This window comes from Oreochromis aureus, linkage group 23, assembly GCF_013358895.1.
Source record: "Oreochromis aureus strain Israel breed Guangdong linkage group 23, ZZ_aureus, whole genome shotgun sequence".
Lineage (NCBI taxonomy): Eukaryota > Metazoa > Chordata > Actinopteri > Cichliformes > Cichlidae > Oreochromis > Oreochromis aureus.
The window spans coordinates 13,368,512-13,387,906 of NC_052963.1; the positions used below are offsets into that span (position 1 = coordinate 13,368,512).

The 19,395-nt window shown below is 41.5% G+C and overlaps 1 protein-coding gene across 1 annotated transcript in view; it reads left to right on the top strand.

Moving 5' to 3' along the window:
* The first annotated feature begins 259 nt into the window (after nt 1–259).
* The window catches only part of LOC116321863 (protein FAM184A-like), a 67,103-nt gene continuing 47,967 nt past the window's right edge, over nt 260–19,395 (top strand). Inside the window, exons 1-5 of the mRNA XM_039607443.1 lie at nt 260–598; nt 12,128–12,205; nt 13,634–13,768; nt 14,045–14,143; nt 19,043–19,249. Of these exons, the coding sequence (XP_039463377.1) occupies nt 434–598; nt 12,128–12,205; nt 13,634–13,768; nt 14,045–14,143; nt 19,043–19,249 (684 nt within the window). The 5' untranslated portion in view covers nt 260–433. The remainder of the gene's footprint in view (nt 599–12,127; nt 12,206–13,633; nt 13,769–14,044; nt 14,144–19,042; nt 19,250–19,395) is intronic.

A 19,395-nucleotide genomic window follows, 5' to 3' on the forward strand; every position in this document is an offset into this window, starting at 1 on the left:
GAAAAACAGCTGTTTCAGAACAACAGTAATAAAATTAATAAAATAATAAAAATAAACGTTAAAACCCGGAATGAGGAGGATGAACTGTATTACAGCTTGGACTGATGGAAAGATAGAAGAGAAAAGTCACACAAGCCACTCACAGCTGCATTAAAGGGTAAACCAATCGGACCTGAGCGCGTGCTACTGGGATGAGCATCTGGCGCGCGTCTCCGTCACTCTCCTCATCCCGAGTGCTCGCGCCCGCGACGCTGGAGGATGCGTTGCCGCGGAACGGTCTCGCGCTCCGCCGCTCCAGCTCTCCGTCCTCCGTCACAGAAACCGACAGACTAACCGCACAAGCCGCAACCACGGGACGATGTGAGGCGCAGCGGAGGCCACTTCCATTTTATCTGACTTCGCGGCGTCGCGTGTGGGTTTATTCCCGGTGAAAATGGCGACGGGGGCAGGCTGGCAGCCTCCGTACAGCACCTCGACTAGCAGCACCAAATATCCCCCCTGCACAACCTCCAGCATGCTCTACGACGGGAGCCTAACGCTGGAATACACTCAAGACCTGCATTTGAAGATGAGCAAGAAGATAGCACAGCTGACCAAGGTGCGTGGACGTGAGTGAGTGAAGCTTCGTGGAGTGGTTCAGTCATTTAGAGCATGTAAATGAAGTATAACTGTGTAATAACTGTGCTGGTGCTGGATGTCATTTGTAAACATTGCGCTTATTTTTCCTGTATTTTTCATTAACTTTGGTGTGTTGGCATTTTGAAGCAGGTGCTCTGCACGCCTGCAGGGTTCAGAGGTCACAGTTAAATACCCAGGCTGGGTTTGTTTGTTTGTTTAGTAGTTGTTAATCAGTGGCTGTGATTGCTGTGCAGTACTTACACACTTCCCCGTGCATGCTGGTAGTATACCTTACTCTGTGGCCAGGCTGTTTTCCCTATGGCTGTTGATAGCTAAGAGCTTTCCAAATGCCCAGAGGAATGTGTTAATGTGCATCCACCCTCTCCCCACCACAGTTTAACTGTTTTCTGCCACCACTGGGCTGCCTCTGGTACCCAAGGACTGAGAGAAGTTATGTAATCTCGGAGGGATGCAGAGGTTTTTGCTTTCTTTGTAGTCCACCTGACACCAGGGTAGGATTCAGGGGTACTATGCCCTGCAGTTGTAGGAGATTTAAAGTTGCAGTACATTTTTAGAGCATTTAGGTTTTTGTCAGAGTGGAGCTGAGGATGTAATGTAAATAAAGCCGTTTATGCATATCAAGGAGAGACAAAAGCAGGAGTAGATGACAGAAGATTTTACATAACACTCGCGGTGACGGTAACCCAGCGGGGAATTAGACACTCTGTAGGGTTGGATAAGCTGTGCAAATATCCACAGTATATTGAGCAGATTGGAAATGTGGACATCCAAGATTAAAATTCAGTGTTTCAGTGGTTGATTAAAATGTATTTGGTGAGAGAGCAGCGGCAGCATTAAGGTCCACATTTTGTCAGCAATCCAACTGCGTGTTTGAACCCGGGGACTTTTTCTCTGTGTTTATTCGTCACCATGTTTTCCCCTCATGTTTGGTGTTTGTTTATGCGGTTTCAGGTTGTTTCCTGCTCCTCACCCAACAAAAAATAAATAACAAAAAATCCTGAACAGCCACAAGCCACAATCATCGATCCAAATGAAAATGAAAGATTCACCTCGCCGGCTGAATTACAAAGAGGATTTAGGACCTGCAATCAATCCCAAACTGGCTGAGGGATGTTTTACTTCACAACTCTAACTTGCAGATTGGATCTTTAAATACTTTCCCTAGTGTTTTGGAAAACAGCAGCTTGGCAAAATCTGTCATCTGCATGCCTCTCAGGCTTTTAAAGTATTTTGTATAATCGATGTAAAATGTTTGCAGCCAAGTCAGCGATGGTTTAACTTTTTCAGCAACTTCCAAATGAGCCCATTTCTGAAAAAAATGATTGTGTTGATGGAGTTCCTTAAATCTAATAGCTGCACAAATTGGGAAGCAATGCTGCATAATTAGATTGGAGTATGTGTAAAGCGGCATGTTGTGTGAGCAGGATCTGAAGCCGGAACAGTTTGTTGTATTAACAGATTGACAGCATAGCTGATTAAACACTTTCAAGAAGATATGGTGAAAGAGATACTCGGCATTTTCTCCAGCGCAGCATCTGCCATGTAGAAAAACAAGCAAACATAAAAATAATAGTAAGCCGCAGCTCGGTAGCCGGCAGCTTCAGTGCCAGTCAGATTTGTCCTGAGGAGATCTCAGAAATCCCTCTGAGTTTAACTTGGATTTTAACACAGATTTAGAGCTTGTTTTGTTGCATCGTCCGTCCTCCCTTAAAGCGAACAGCACCTTCCTCTGCTGTGAATCCATGTGTCTTTCGTTTTTAAAAATTGAAAGCGTCATGACAGATTTATGCGTCTCTGTTTTGTTTGTGTGAGTGCGTAAGTGTGTGTTTATCTGCAGGCTACCGTTATCTGTTAGTCCTGCTCAATGTGGCGCATGTGTTACTCTTCTTTGGAAACATTTTAATTTCAGATGAGTGAGTCAGACATTCCCAGCGTTTCTATTCATGTGTTGTTCGTCCACGTAGTAAATCCGAGCTCTCAGCAGTGCTGTTGTGTGTGTTTCGGTCATTCTGCCTCTGCCCACAGGACTGCCCACGTCTTCGCAATTGTGCTTCTTTGTTAAATTCACAGGTGCTGCATTGCCTTACCTTTTCATGAGGGTCATGCAGCAGCAGCGTTAGACGAGGAAAGTGGGCCATTTTCAGGCTGCAGCATATTTCTCAAAAAGATTGAACACCCGGTACCATCAGCAAAGAGATCAATGAAATGAAATTAAAATGATATATGCAAATTACCAAAAATTCATCATCAATCATCCACTGTATAATCCAGGATGAGGTTGTGTTACAGTAGATATTCTGCTGTGCTCTGATTCAGTGCAGTGCTCTGACATGCTTGATTTTTGCCCTAACATTACATCATCTTCACTGAAGAGACGATACAGTGACACACAGAGCACTAAACTTACTTTCAAGAGCCTACAGCAACAGCTTTGAATAGCTGTATTCAGCCAGTCTAACCCATTGTGAACCTCAAGGTGGAACTGTTTTCATCAGCTCAAATGAGAAATGTCACTTTTGCCTGACATTTAAGATGTTAAATCCAGCCTCATAATCAGAGTTGTTAATGCAGTGAACACAAAATTTGCTTTGACCCCAAAAGTCTAATGGTGATTAAAAAAATTGTCACCAAATTAGTAGAAAATATTGATCATCTTGATGTGAGCAGCATCGCTAACAGCTCACGTTTCAGTGCAAAATCATTTCAGCTGTGACCTCAGTGCTTAAACATCTGGCAGTGCATATAACCTCTTATAAAAGGATTTTTCTGGGAGTACAGCATTGATTAAATTGAAGGTTGCACTACAATGTCATATGTTACATTAGTTTTATTCTTTAACACTCCAATCCGTTTTAAACATAAGAATTTATTGCAAAGACTCTTTTTGAAACACCTGCTCTACATTCATTTGCTTTCTACTGCTTATCTGGAACCTGGTTGCAGGGGTGGAGAAGGAGATGCCAACATCTCTCTCTCACCAGCTGCCGCCTCCAGCTCTTCTGGGGGAATACTCCCAAGTCATCCAAGAAACATAATCTCCAGCAAGTCCTGGGTCTGCCCGAGGGTTTCCTCCTGCTTAGATATTTCCAAAACACCTCTCCTGTCCCTGCTTGTCTATTTCTTCCCTATACATCCAAAACTAATGCTCACCCCAAAATACAGACACATTTTCAGTTACACTCTAGCCTAGAGAGACTGACAAAACCCACAAATGAGGGATATCGTGATGGTTGGGCCTTAAGAGTCATAAAATGTGGTCAACAGACACACCTGATCTCTTCTGTTTGTATTAATATATGAATTACATATATGCCTTTTGAAGTGTGAAAAAACCTTTACATATCAGGAACCAAAGTCACACAGAGGCAACACAATTGAAAGTTTGTCCAGTGGAAAAAACATTAAATCTAACTTTACATTCTGGCAGTCCAATTTGCAACAGCTATTGGATCTCAGCTGTAGCAAAGGTAATTTATGCTTCAAAATAAATTATTTGTTGTGTTTAAAATGCCATAGAGGAATCGGTAAATGACCAAAGGCTGGCTGATAAGACTGCTGGTTGATGTTTATGCCTGGCAGACAGTAACGATTCATAACTCTGAAGCTTAGGCATTACTTTGATTGAGTGACCACTTATTAGAAATCCATAATTGCCCGTCTGGGTTTGGCTAATATTTTTTGCAATAACTCTTGCAAATGTAAGTCAGCATTGAAAGATTTATCTAGCCGGAGTTTATACAAACTAGCTGACAGCGGTGAAAGTATCAGAATTGAGGACTAATTAGCTAATTAGAGTTTGAATTGATCTACACATTTGGCTGAAACTCTCAAAACTCTTATCATCCCCCGGGACACTAGCAAACCATCCAGGGTTTGGATTAGGTTTGGGTTTTGTTTTAGCCACATGCTAAATAGGTACATGTTCAGAAACGTCACGGAATCGCTTTTTAGTCTCATTAAGTCCTCCTAGAATACTCCGCCCGACTGTATCCTCAGTTGAAGTCAGCAACGTCCCACTCGCACTATACATCACATGATTAGAGCGCTGCTTTGCCAGAATCCCTCTGAGGCAGTCCAAAAGTCTTTTTCCATGGCCTCACCGAACTCCTCCCACACCTGACTGGGGCCACAGCTGCAGTGATGAGGATGCTCTACAGGTCTGTCATGGAGAAGCGAGAGCTGAATATGAAGCATAGCTGTCCATTTTTCAGTTGGTCTTCGATTGATCTACGACCCCACCCTCCAAAGCTATTCATGTGTTATTATTCCATGTATTAAATCCCATTTCAGGCACTATCCAAAGCTCTGGTCATAATCTAATCTAAGAATTAGATTATGGATACAAGCGGCTGGAATGAGCTTTCTCAGCTCCACTCTCTCTCAGGATGGCTGGCTTCTCCCTTAGTGAGAGGATGAAGAGTACAGGAGTTTGAGGGAGACTCAGAGTAGTGCTGCTGCTCTTCCACATTCAGAGGAGCTAGTTTGGGTGGTTTGGGCATCCGCCTCCTGGGTGAGGTGTTCCAAGCAAGAGGAGGCACCGTGGTCGACCCAGGACACGCTGGAGAGATTACAATCCTTGGCTGGCCCAGCAAGCCTTGATGTTCCCCCAGATAAGCTGGAGGAGGAGGCTAAAGAGGGAGGGCTGGGTTTCTCTGCTCAGGCTGCTGCCCCTGCAACCCCGCCCTGGACAGACAGCTGGATCAGTCGAGGCTTACTTTTAGGTTGTAACATGCTGTTATGGCTGTCGCAGAAACATTTTTCTATCAAAGACACAGTGTGCCTTTGTTCTTGCTTTCTGTTTCTGAGGTTGTGATGTAGCCTAGTGATGCTCAGGGAGGAAAAGTGTGCGTGAGCTGAGTGTCCTTGGAGCGCCTGAGCTTCGAAATGAAAACAGAAGGAACAGATGCGAAGTGTCTTTAAACCAGGAAAAAGTAAATGCGATGTGCTCGTCGGCTAATTGGTAACAGAGCCTGTGTTGCCACTTCATGGCGCGTCTGGTGAAGGAAAACATTGGACTAAAAGCTCAAATGTTGAGGGATCCCATTAAGACTACAGCGCATCTGAGAGCCAGGCTTTCATTAATCCTTTAATTAGTGCATATGATGGTAATCCTCTGAAAATGACAAGAGCAGAGCAACAGAGCTTTGTCAGAGCCAAATGCTGCAGTTGTTCCTCTCCAGACTTTAGTGACCTTTCTCCTGCGGTTTGATCAATAGTGATCGACTGTAGCCTCAGAGAGATCCCTCCTGGGTGCCCCCACTGTCATTTTTAGCATCATCCCTTATCCATCCTGCACACAGAAGCTCTAAATTTGAGGCCTCGATGATAGAGGACTCCGACTGTAAATTCTGTGCATTACTGTTCGGAGGAGAATTTGCTGTTAAACAGTCTGTAATGATAGATGCGGTTCAGTTTGATTGATTTAACACGTGCTGCGTGGAATTCAGCTGATCAACTTTAATGATACTCTTCTATGATGCTTTAATGGCTGTAAATTTTATACCACTCCGAGAGGAGTAAAAGGACGCAGCAGGAAACTTTTTTAATCTATTCAAATAGTCATTTTAAAGCTGGACCTGATTGATTCAAAATAGCCTCATTTCAGTTACCATGGGTTCCTGATAGCACTTCTTTGAACACTGATATCTCAGTGTTTCCCACAAAATTAGACTGTATTTGTATTAAATGACTGGGAAAAAAAAAGAAATAAAAAATTGTCATCTGTATAATCTCAATTTTATAACAATTTCGAGGTATTTTTTCATCATTTTGAGTTAGTAAGTTGAAAATTTGAGATACCTAACTCCAAATTTTAAAATAATACTCTGAGATTTTGGCTTGCAGAAGAAGCTTCTCTAATTCCCTTTTCCTGTCATCTTAAGCCCGGATGATTGAAAGGGAGTCTTTGGTCAACAACATCTAGAAGTAAAGATCATTAAAGGCTTCTGTAGGTGAACCCCCTTGAAGATTAATTAATGGTTTGCTTCCAAGGCTTTCTCACTGAGTCTACTTTTGGAAGCACACTACCAAGGTGTTGCTCTCCATCACACTCCCAGGTTTCCTCAGGTTCACAGACAACCTGCGGTGGAGGCTGCAGAGCCATTAACAGGGGTTAGGTGTTGCCCATGAAAGATGAGCTTTTTCACCGTGTTATGAATAATTATGTTAAAATATCAAGACTAAACTAGAGCTAGCATGGTAGGTCACGTTCGTCTCTGCATTTAATTTGATTTTTGCACAGTTTAGTCCACCTGGTGGGTTAATGGGAGATAAATATACTGTGTATCTATCTAGCTGTTCTTGAAGCACACTGTAGTTTTTTATTCCTAATGCCAGTAGAGTGAGATGAGCAACACTAAAAGTGGTACAGAAAGGTGTTTCATGATGTTTTTGTGCTGTTTTTTTCCAGCACTAAATAACTGTGTGTAGCTGCAGGCTGTTGTATTGCCTTTAGGCTTGTTTTGATTGGAGCCTCAGGACAGAAAATGTTCCTGTGAGACCTCCAGCAGAGAAGAAAGGAAGAAACTATTGGTTGTCGTTCTCTTCCTTTTGTTGTCAACCTTGTCATATCCAGCAGTGGACGTGTGCATGCTCTGCTTCACTTTCATGCATTTCTCTTTGGGAACCTGTTAGGTAAAAATAACACGAAACAAGTGCTGGTGCATGAACTCCACAACCCCCTCCTAATGGCTACATTAAACATATACAGATAAATAGATAGTTGTTATGTATTCAGCTGTGTGTGTTGCTTAAAATCACACAGTTGTGCTACATTTATCATGGCTGGAAGTTCCTCATTCTCTGCTGCTGCAAACATTAATCAGCTTGTTATGGCGTGTCAGGTTGCATCTGTGTGGTAGACAGATGCCAGTGAAGTCTGTTTAAACATACCTAGCTGTACTGTAGTGCTCTGAGAGTGACACATATCACACTGTGTTTGCTTTTTTCACCCTAAAATCTGAGCCAAGCAAGTGTTACAGTCTGCTTCTATGCAACCACGCACAAAATGTTTATCACGTTTGTAAATCTGACCTGCAGCAGATTTGTTTAACGTGGAAAAATTCAGAACAGCTACAGTAAAAATCTTAGGTGCTTTTAAAGAGTAATGAACCACTTAGTTGCTCAGATTAAGAGCAGGCAGTCAAATGTTTCACATCATATCAACTATTAGAGCCTGACTGATATATCGGCAGCATTAATATATCAGTATCAACACATATATTGTAAAAAAGCAAATAATAGAAGGAAGAACCACCATGTAATCATGTTATGTGTTGATGTTGATGATGTAGTTTGTCCACCAGAGGACACTTAGATTACACTTAAAATTACCCAAGTAATCCACAACTTGTTTTAACACATGTATTTTTCCAATTTTCTTAACTTGCATTGTCGTATTATATTAGCAAGGATTTGTCAGACTTTTTAAATTGCCAAATATTGGCTTTGGTCTTAAAAATCCTGTATTGGTCCGGCTCCATCATCGATATCAGATTTAGAGACTACTATAGAATAAAAGGCAAAAGTTTAGATTAGACAATTTTACATATTTTTTAATCTACTCTAACATCTACAAACGCTTGTGTAAAGTGAAGCCTTTTTTAAATTCTGGCTGGATGTCTCAAATTATATTGCACTGACTACATCCTGTAATCTCAGAGAATTCTCTGGCTGTTCTCTGGCTAACCTCAAAACCAAAATAATTTTTTATCAGTGTTTCCCAGAGAACTGTGTGACCAATAAATTAATGGCCGATATGTGTAGCTGCCTCTTCAGTAAGTTTCTTGTCTTGTACAGCTCTAACTCCACTTTCATGGACAGCAGGTAAGTGCAGTAGTTGTCGCTCTGTTCTGCAGCCTCACTGAGCTCAACATAGCAGCTTGTTAACAGCTTCTCCACCTGTCACAGGCTCTTTTTACCCCTAATTTATACTAAGGTGTAGTCTACACAAGTAGCAGCCACCATTGCCAGCATTTATACCTGTACATGATGATGTGCAGTTACATTTTTTGGTAGGTTTACATCAGATTACGCAATACGTTATGGTACAGGGTTTCAGAAAGGTATGCGGTTTAAGTTTAAGTACTTCAGTATAAATCCCCTGTTAGAGTGGCCTTCCAGTTCACAGAGCGTCTTAAGAGCTGAGCAAGACCTGTCATCACCACAGTAGTTCGAGAAGAGTCTACAACAGAAGAAGAGCCTCTCTAGAGGGGCAGCTGAATGATATCGAGGGCTGCCACAACAGCGACCTGGTACATCTGCTGACAGGAAAATAGAAGATGGGCTGGGCCTAGTTGGTTAGAAGCATCCATCCATCCATCCATCCATCCATCCATCCATCCATCCATCCATCCATCCATCCATCCATCCATCATCCATACATCCATCTTCTTCTGCTTATCGTAATTCCATTTGTCAGCTGAGCAGTGTCTTCCAAGCCTCCTTGAGTGGCCAATTGTACTTTTCCCACAGTTAATACACCTGGGCAGCTCTCCCAAATAAAGTCTATGAGTAGGAAACACTGTCATCTAGTTTATGGTGACATCAAACACTGAAAAGCTGCAAATCAATAAATCTGAAAAGCCGTAATCAGAGAGTGTTTGACAGCTTTGCTAAATGATTCATGTAGATGAAAAGCTTGACTTTTCTTTTTCATCAGTAAATTCATCACTCATTAACAGTCAAAAGTCAATAACACTATCTAATTACCAAGTAAGGTTTTATCAGTGGTTAATCACAGCAGAATTTCCTTTGCAGCTAGGTTACTTTGACACAATTGCTCCATGAGAAATTATTTATGGAACTCAAGTCTCACTGTTATACCATGGATACAAATAGAGATGTTAGGTATCTTCATCCCTGCGAGATGACGAGACAAAGAAGAAAGTGTAAGAGAGAGAAGGGAGAGAAGAGGGGAGGAGAGATAAAGAACAAAAAAGGGAGATGAAAGGATGGGAGCAAAGAGAGAGGAGGGAAAGAAGGAGATGAAAGCAGCAGGCACAGCAGCGTCATTAAAATAATCATGTATAATTGAAGGAACAGTTCCACGGCAGACTTACTGCTGGGAATCAAGGCTCACTCTCAAAGAGAGCGGAGGGTTGAAATCCACCTTCCTCTCACTGATTTTGCTGCCAGCTTAAAAAAATAAAATAACCAATGACAAAATTTCAGCTTAGCACCAAGAAAAACATTCAGGATTGTTGTAAAGTGGAAAAACACAAATGAGATCATGTGTCACTCTTTTAGATTACAGGTGTATAGGATACCAGGCAGTGGTTAATGGCAAGAGAAATCCATACTTTTAATTTAATTTGATTTCAGATTAAGTCAGATTCAAGGCTTTTTGTTTTATTTTGCAATTCCTCGGCTGCAAGTGTGGGTCCACTCCTTTGCTCTATGGCGAGTCAACCATTTTGTAGTGCTGCTCAAAGGCTCGGCTGCAAATTGCATTTAGCACATACTGCACTACAAAATCACATTAAGTTCTCCATCAACTGACACCATCATGCATTATGACATATTTGTGGTTAAAAAAAAAGAAAGAAAAAACCCCAAGAAGAAATAACTATATTTTTTTTCCCTGATGAGATAACGTCCATCAAACTTGTCAGCTGTGCACTGGCATCCTCCCTCCTCTGCCTCGAGTTTTTTTTTTTTTTTTTATCTAAATGTGCAGAGAAATCTCAGTAACTATATGCAGAAAATAGCATCACTTAGGTGTCTTTGGCCTCCACAGGGGTGAAGATATTTCTCGTTGTTTAGTGACAGGGATACTTTGGAATATCTGGTGCTTAATCATAAACGTGTCCAAATTAATAACAATAAGAATACCTTTTTCTTTATAGAACTCACAGACACCTTACAAGCAATTAAATAATAAAATCACAGTTTGCATAAAGACACCGTAGAATTAATCCAGACCACTACATTTGGCAACAAGTGTGCTTGTAGCTCAAAACGCTCACCGGTACTGATAATACAATGAGATGAAAAACGTACAATTATCCTATTTTACCTCAGACATACAGCTAGATGTTGCTCCGGGTCAGTTGGCTCACTGAAATGATTTCTCTGCCTCCCACATGGTCCCATGTCAACTTATTTTTTCTTCACGGTGCATTTCTTTAGGATAAAGTTTTGAGGACGCAACACATTCAGTGTACATACTTTAGACGGCAAGTTTGAAACTGGAAAATTCTGAATTTTGCGTTGCGAATGCATAAGCAGTCACTGAGAGAAGACATGGGAGGGTTATTCCAGGCTCAGTAGACAGATAAAGCTGGGTGTCATCAGCATAGCAATAAAAATATATGCCAAACTTCCTAAAATGTTGCTAAAGATAAGGAAGACAAATAATAAATAAAAAGGGGCCTAAGACAAAGCCCAGAGGCACTAGTTACATAGTTGTTCAGTGTGATTCCAGTTACTGGGTCACATTCATTATCATTAAGATAGCTTAAAGGCCGTAGTAAGGCTCATCTCCTCTGGGGTGGCTCGACCTCAGGTGGTAGAGCCCCATGTAGTCTTCTGCACATCACAGCTGCTGATCCTCTTTCTGTCAAGTAAAAGCAGCACGTATAATCAAAATGTTGCTGCTTTTAAAGGCACTAGGAAATCAAATGTAATATAGAATATTAAACAGCTGTTATATTGAGTTGCTGTGATACAGTATGTATCACAGCAGTGGTTTTAGTATTTCTTGCTGAGTACAGTGAAGTTTAATAAAGTTGCAAATACCCTGCAGTGATGATTACTCAATTGTTGATCGCAGTGGTGTTTAAGACGTCAGCAGTGTGCCCATAAAGGATAAATATCCCCCACCACTATACCTTTATGTCCACTTCTTGCTGTAGATTTGTATGTAACCTTTTCCTCTCACCTGTAAATGGAGTAAAAGGTGGACCCGCTCGTCTCGATGCCAGCGGGGCTGTAATTCAGCTGACCGTGACTGAATATTAGCTGCTCTCCCTGCAGGCTTCAATTTGCTGAAGCTTAAGCTTTTTTTTTTTTTTCAAAGCCCTTGCATATCATTTACCTCCAGCACTTGTAAAACCTACTTATATTCCTGGTAGAGAGAGAGCAAGCATGACTGACGAGATGTTATTCACTTAGGCTTGTGCAATATGCAGCAGCCAGTAGAGGGCTTTCCTGTGACCACAGGAATGTCTGTGCTTACTGTGAAATGTTCACTTATCTCCTTTGCACCAAATTTATTATCGAACACCCGACCCCTCGCCCCCCCACCTCCCTTTCTGGGACTTTTGTTGTGTTTTGTGTGTAGCGTAGTCCTGGCTCAGTGTGTGACTGTCTTTAATCAGAACACGAAACATAATTCTCTCCTTTCCTGATGCTGTTGGTATTGATTTTGTTGCACTCTCAATGCAGAGCTGAGCATAATCTTCACTTCTATTGATCTGATATTGAAACAGTTAATAAGAGCTTTCTTTCCTGTCTTCTTTCTGTCATCTAATTCTGCTCATTTCTCCAGGTAATTTATGCTCTCAACACCAAGAACGATGAGCACGAAGAAGAAATCGAGTCCCTGAAAGAAGCTCACGAGGACGAGGTACAGACACCGAACACCCTGTTATTATGTGGAGGAAAATACTCTGTAACTGATAAACAGCCGTGTGGTTTGTCACTTGTGGGAATGAAAGTGTGTTTAAATGGTGTTATTTCATTTACATTATAAAAGTGTGGTGAAGCAGAATTCTCCTTAGTGAGGTTTCCCCGTCATTTGTTTGGTATTTTAGTCACTGTGGAGAGGAGAGGAGCAAATTCAGTGGCAAACTGCAGTTTTGTTATCAAGGCTAACCATGTTTTTGCTGTCTGCCACCCTCCTGCAGCGAGCAGGTCAGCACTGCAGAAAGGGGCGCCCACGTAGACCTCTTCATTCTTGCTGCTTATCGGTTTCACTTGGATCTTTTTTTGTTTTTGTCTGTGCAATTACAGTAAACAGTTTATTTAATTTGACTGAGGCGGTGATTAGGAAAGTTAAACTAAAGATGAACTTAAATCTTAAGAGCAACTGTTACCCACAGCTGTTTCCAGATGCAAAGTTCTGACTTCTCAGCTGATTAATTCGCTTCACAGCTAAATCACCATGGTAGGTACAGATGTTTCCAGTGGTTTGTGGTATAGCTTCCTCAGGGTTGATGATGCTCACTGTTAAACACATGACTCCAAAAATCTCCCAGAGGTATTAATCTGGGTCAAATCTGTGAAGAAGTCATCATTTTACACTCCCTGTGCCCTGATGTCTGTAGAAATATCCACATTTATAAGGTTTTTTCACTAATGTGTTCATCCGTAATGTGCCACAGGTATTGTGAAATTACGTGATTAATCACATCACCAGGATTTTTTTTCCAACCTCACATACAAGAACATAACAAAAGCACAGCAGAGTTCCCCCAGATTGTCCACTTAATTCAAAGGGTTCAGCTGATTCAGTGTAATCGGTGTGGATGGTTTCCACCAGCTGCCTTATGTTCTAAATGTTACAATTTTCTGAACTGGTTTCAAAGACACAGAATAAGTCTGGCACCAAATCAAAACCCATTATATTCAGTGGTGGGCAGAGTTTATTTGAGGACGTGAACTTGGCCTTTACGAAACTGGTTTAAATCTACTTACTTTCACTGGTATTTCTTTTAGAAGGAAGCTCTAGTGCACCGTAGTCTGCAAGGTTGTTAATTAAATGAGTGTTTCTTTCAAGTGTTAAATTTTCAAAGTGAGACTTTTCTCCCCCAGCCAACATTTCTTGGAGTCCACGGTGTTGTGCTGGCACCTTTTTCTTATTTATTTTCACATATTTCTCCTTAGGCCTTATTTCCTGCTACTCTGTTTGTAAATTTATGATATTTTTCCACTTTGGAAAAGAACAAAACAGTTTTAATCCTGCTCATAATCATCTTAATCGTCTAAACTGGAGCTGAACTTTGCCATTTAATTCTGTTTTAAAGCACTGGCTGCTTTCTTTCCTCTTGCTCAGGTCCAACACATTGTGACAGAAACCAGAGACAAGATCATGCAGTACAAGACTAAAATGGCGGACGAGGCGGATCTGAGGCGGCGGCTTGCCAGTCTCGAGGAATCTGTAGAGCTCCACGAACACATGAAGAGACAGGTCATTCAGCGCTGCCGGGCACCACGTGGCTTCATTTAGTTTGGTTGTATCTAGCCAGGCTTTGCTTAGTTTGTGTATTGCTTCACATATTCCTACGTTGTCATCTTTAAGCCATAGTATGTTTTAATGTTGTAGCTTTTTAATATGGATTATTTAGGTGTAAAAGACTGGATAGTATCAACTAATACAGGAGTGGGTGTGTTATATTGCAGTTGTACATTTCCATAATGTGCTGCATTTGTCTTTATGTAACACTGTTGTGCTTGTTGTCTTCAGGCTCTAGCAGAGTTCGAGATGTACAGACAGAGGATGGAGGACTCGCAGCTGTGCACAGAGGCCCAGCACACGCAGAGGGTCGTTTCTATGAGCAGAGAGGTAAGTTTGGGCTCATAACAAAAATAATACCTGATTGTTAACTTTCATGCATAAACCCAATTCCCAAAAGTGTTGGGATGCTGTGTAAAATGTAAATGTAATCACACATACACATGCAGAACATGCAAAACTTACCAAAGGTTTAAAGTGAGAAGATACAGTACTGTATGTGATTCTTGTGGTCTTTGTCATTTTTTTTGCTTCATGATACTCCAAATGTTTCACTTGGTGAAACGTCTGGACATGCAAGGACTTACCTGAAAGAGATGGGAGCATATGTTGCTCTAAATCTGTATATAACTTTCAGCATTGCTGGTGCCCTTCCAGATGTGCAAACTGCCAGTCCCTGAGGCACTTATCCACTTACACCATAAGAGATACAGAGTTTTGGCTTGAGTGCAAATAGTTCCTTTCTCCTCGAGGATAAAGAATCCACGTTTTCAGATGTGAATTCTTCTGACCACAGAACAGTTTTTCAACCCGCCTCAGTCCATTTTAGATTAGCGTTTGCTCAGAGGATCAGCACCCAGGGGATGATAGTGCTTCAGGATCATGTTAACATATGGCTTCTTCTTTGTATATAGAGCTTTAACACTTCCACAGTGAACAGTGGAAGTGTTCCTGAGTCCATGCAGTGATTTCCATGACAGAATCATGTCTGCTTTTAATGCAGTACCGCCCAAGGGCCTGCTGATCACGGGCATCCAGTATTGATTTTTTGGACATTGAAGATTTCTCCAGATTCTTGGAATCTTTTGATGATGTTACAGTGGCTTCCAAAAGTATTCAGCCCCCTTGAACTTTTCCACATTTTGTCACATTACAGCCACAAACATGAATTAATTTTATTGGAATTCCACATGAAAGACCAATACAAAGTGGTGTACACGTGAGAAGTGGAACGGAAATCATACATGATTCCAAACATTTTTTACAAATAAATAACTGCAAAGTGGGGTGTGCGTAATTATTCAGCCCCCTTTGGTCTGAGTGCAGTCAGTTGCCCGTAGACATTGCCTGATGAGTGCTAATGACTAAATAGAGTGCACCTGTGTGTAATCTAATGTCAGTACAAATACAGCTGCTCTGTGATGGCGTCAGAGGTTGTCTAAGAGAATATTGGGAGCAACAACACCATGAAGTCCAAAGAACACACCAGACAGGTCAGGGATAAAGTTATTGAGAAATTTAAAGCAGGCTTAGGCTACAAAAAGATTTCCCAAGCCTTGAACATCCCACGGAGCACTGTTCAAGCGATCATTCAGAAATGGAAGGAGTATGGCACAACTGTAAACCTACCAAGACAAGGCCGTCCACCTAAACTCACAGGCCGAACAAGGAGAGCGCTGATCAGAAATGCAGCCAAGAGGCCCATGGTGACTGTGGACGAGTTGCAGAGATCTACAGCTCAGGTGGGGGAATCTGTCCATAGGACAACTATTAGTCGTGCACTGCACAAAGTTGGCCTTTATGGAAGAGTGGCCAGAAGAAAGCCATTGTTAACAGAAAACCATAAGAAGTCCGTTTGCAGTTTGCCACAAGCCATGTGGGGACACAGCAAACATGTGGAAGAAGGTGCTCTGGTCAGATGAGACCAAAATGGAACTTTTGGCCAAAATGCAAAACGCTATGTGTGGCGGAAAACTAACACTGCACATCACTCTGAACACACCATCCCCACTGTCAAATATGGTGGTGGCAGCATCATGCTCTGGGGGTGCTTCTCTTCAGCAGGGACAGGGAAGCTGGTCAGAGTTGATGGGAAGATGGATGGAGCCAAATACAGGGCAATCTTGGAAGAAAACCTCTTGGAGTCTGCAAAAGACTTGAGACTGGGGCGGAGGTTCACCTTCCAGCAGGACAACGACCCTAAACATAAAGCCAGGGCAACAATGGAACGGTTTAAAACAAAACATATCCATGTGTTAGAACGGCCCAGTCAAAGTCCAGATCTAAATCCAATCGAGAATCTGTGGCAAGATCTGAAAACTGCTGTTCACAAACGCTGTCCATCTAATCTGACTGAGCTGGAGCTGTTTTGCAAAGAAGAATGGGCAAGGATTTCAGTCTGTAGATGTGCAAAGCTGGTAGAGACATACCCTAAAAGACTGGCAGCTGTAATTGCAGCAAAAGGTGGTTCTACAAAGTATTGACTCAGGGGGCTGAATAATTACGCACACCCCACTTTGCAGTTATTTATTTGTAAAAAATGTTTGGAATCATGTATGATTTTCGTTCCACTTCTCACGTGTAAACCACTTTGTATTGGTCTTTCATGTGGAATTCCAATAAAATTAATTCATGTTTGTGGCTGTAATGTGACATAATGTGGAAAAGTTCAAGGGGGTTGAATACTTTTGCAAGCCACTGTAAGTGCCGGATATTAAAATTCTTTGCAGTTTCTATTTCAGTTCTGTATTCTGTTTTGAATAAAAGATGAGTTTATGACATTTGCAAATCTTTTCCTTGTGTGTTTAATTACATATTACACAGCATCCCAATGTTTTTGTATTCAGGGCTGTAATTGTAAAAATGTAAAGTGTGTTATGCTCTAAATGCACAGTGGGCATGGTTTATTTGTGCTGAATGCAGGTTAATCAATCAAACAAGACTGATACAAGCATTAGTGAGTAATACCACTTGACACCACAGAGTTTATACATTAATAGGTTTTAACTGGTACGTATGATAAAATTGATAAAATATGTTATATTATTGTTTAATTGTTTAATTTATAAACTGAAAGACAACTTAAATTGGCATCAATTAGATCGTGATGCAGGTAAAGGACGCTGTCATCAGGCTGTAATGACGGCGTCAAAATAATTTAAAAATCTATAATAATGAAGCCCACCGAATTAATTCTGAAGGTCTGTGCTTCAGTCACATCTTGATTGAAAATTAAAAAAAAATGATCATTGTCCAAATACTTATGGTCCTGATTTAATATGCACTGTGTAATGCTACAGCCACATTTGGGAAAACCGCGGCTGGAGACTGTGGTGCGACCAAAATTATTGGAAAAAGTAATTGTTACTTTTAAAACTGGGACCCCCGTTTGTGACCACTTGCAGTTAGCTGCCATCTTCAAAGCAACTTTGTGCATCAAGACAGTGATATAAGTCTGCAATCAGTTTGCAATTAAATGGAGTCAAGTTGGCAATTATGTGTAATCTGTTTGTGATTAACTGAGACAAATCTGTTGGCATCTGTTTTAAATATTTTGCTGTCTAAACACACAGAAGTTCACATTAACTCCTTACATCCACAGTTCAGCCAGAGTCTCACAGATCTGAAGCAGAAGTTTTTCCACATATAGTGACGTAGTAGCTGAAGGACATGGCATCCAGTCCCAACTGCAGAGAGACGAGTTGCAGACAGGTTGCAGTCATCAGCATAGAATGACATGCTGTCTGTATTTTTAAATTAGACAGCAATTATTTGCAAACCTTCATCAGTCTGAGAGTGATTGCAGTCAGTCTGAGTCAGACTGTGATTGTTTGGAGACATGTTGCCTCCCACCAGGTGACAGCGTGGAACACCCACAACCTCTGTGTCATTTAGCGCTACCAGTTTCACTATTTTAATTTAACATGTGGTACTAGCAGTCAGAAATAATGAGTTGGAGGGGATAGGTATGAACACTATAAATAGTATTTATCCTCTCTTAGATCAGATTTATTTTTCCCCGGCATGTCACGCATACAAGGAGACTAGATCTGCCTGTCGGTGTCTCTCTAGTGGTACAGTGTAGAAATAAAAAAATAGGAAGTGTCCGATTGAACAAAGAAAATACTGACAGTGTACATTACATACATAAGGCTATCTTTTACCGACAAAATATTATATATTACATACAGACAGATATACACACACAGTTATGCTTGTAGAGTAGCAGCAACATGTTTTTAGTAGTGCAGCATATGACACTAAAACAAGGGTGACACACCAGTCACATGGGCAGGAGCATCTGCCAGTGACACACGAGTGGTAAGCTGTTTACGAGCTGCACACAGCAGGGGGAATGTCATAATCATTACTGGCATATGTTGATAAAGAATAAGGATTTAACTTTTAGTGCCACAAACGTGCTCTTCACTGCACTCTTCTTTTGTACGCACCTCGCTCCCAAAATTAAAATTACACTCAGAATGAAGTGCTGCTTGGCACATTTGATTAGGAGAAGGCGGTCGATTGCTTATTTACACAGTAAGTGTTCACTTTATTATAAGGAAGTATGATTTCTACTTGTTATAGTCTGCTATTACTTCAGTATTGCACAGATTATGTTATGCTACAATGACTATAATAAAAAAATAGATGTTAATCTAATATTGTTACATGTGTCATGTCATGTCATCTGTCATGTCATACGATCATGTGACACAGTTTCATATGCACTCGTCTGATGACTGTGGGGACAAAGGAACATCTCAGCCCTACGTAGATGTAATGAGCTGGTGGGTAAATAAACCCAGCTCTTCATCTCTTACATTTGGATTGTTGTGTGTTTTCTTTGGACTTTACACACTTTCACAGTGTCTGCTTCCAGTTTGACCAAAAAGATCTTTACCAGCACGAACAGTTCGCATCACATGACATATGATATCACATCACATGTTACATTTTTCTACATTTTTTCAAACTGTTTCAGATCTTGCGCTGCAAAGAACACTTTGCTAAGCTTAGAGGTGTACGTAGAGAAGCTGCACGCTTTTATTTTGGAATTCACAAACAAGTACTGAGAGGCTTAAGATGCTAGAACTGAATGTTTTGTGCCTCCCTGAGTGTTACGGGAGGATTTTGAGGCGATGCTGCGATCAGTTAGCGTGACACCATTAGCGACTGGGCTAGCAGTAACACAAAAACAGATTAGAACATATTCCGTGGTTTCAATAGGTGGAGGAGATGCGTCGGGATTTTGAGGAGAAACTGCGCTCGTTCAGCCAGGCTCAGGCGCAGTTTGAGGCTGAGAAGCGGCGAGCGCTGGAGGAGCTGAGGACCACCCACCGCCAGGAGGTGGAGGAACTCCTCAACAACCAGCGGAACCAAAGCGCCTCCTCCACAGAAGACCAGGAAAAGCTGGCTGAGCTTCATAGACAAGAGGTGGGCGGAGCTCGATTGAGCGAGGGAGATAGATGAGGTTTGGACGGACGAAGGTTTGGATTGGACTGATGCATGTTGGGATTTTTGTAGAAAGTTGATAAAGCAAGTTTCTTTCGAGGGTAACTGCTGTTTTTTTAAGGCTTGTC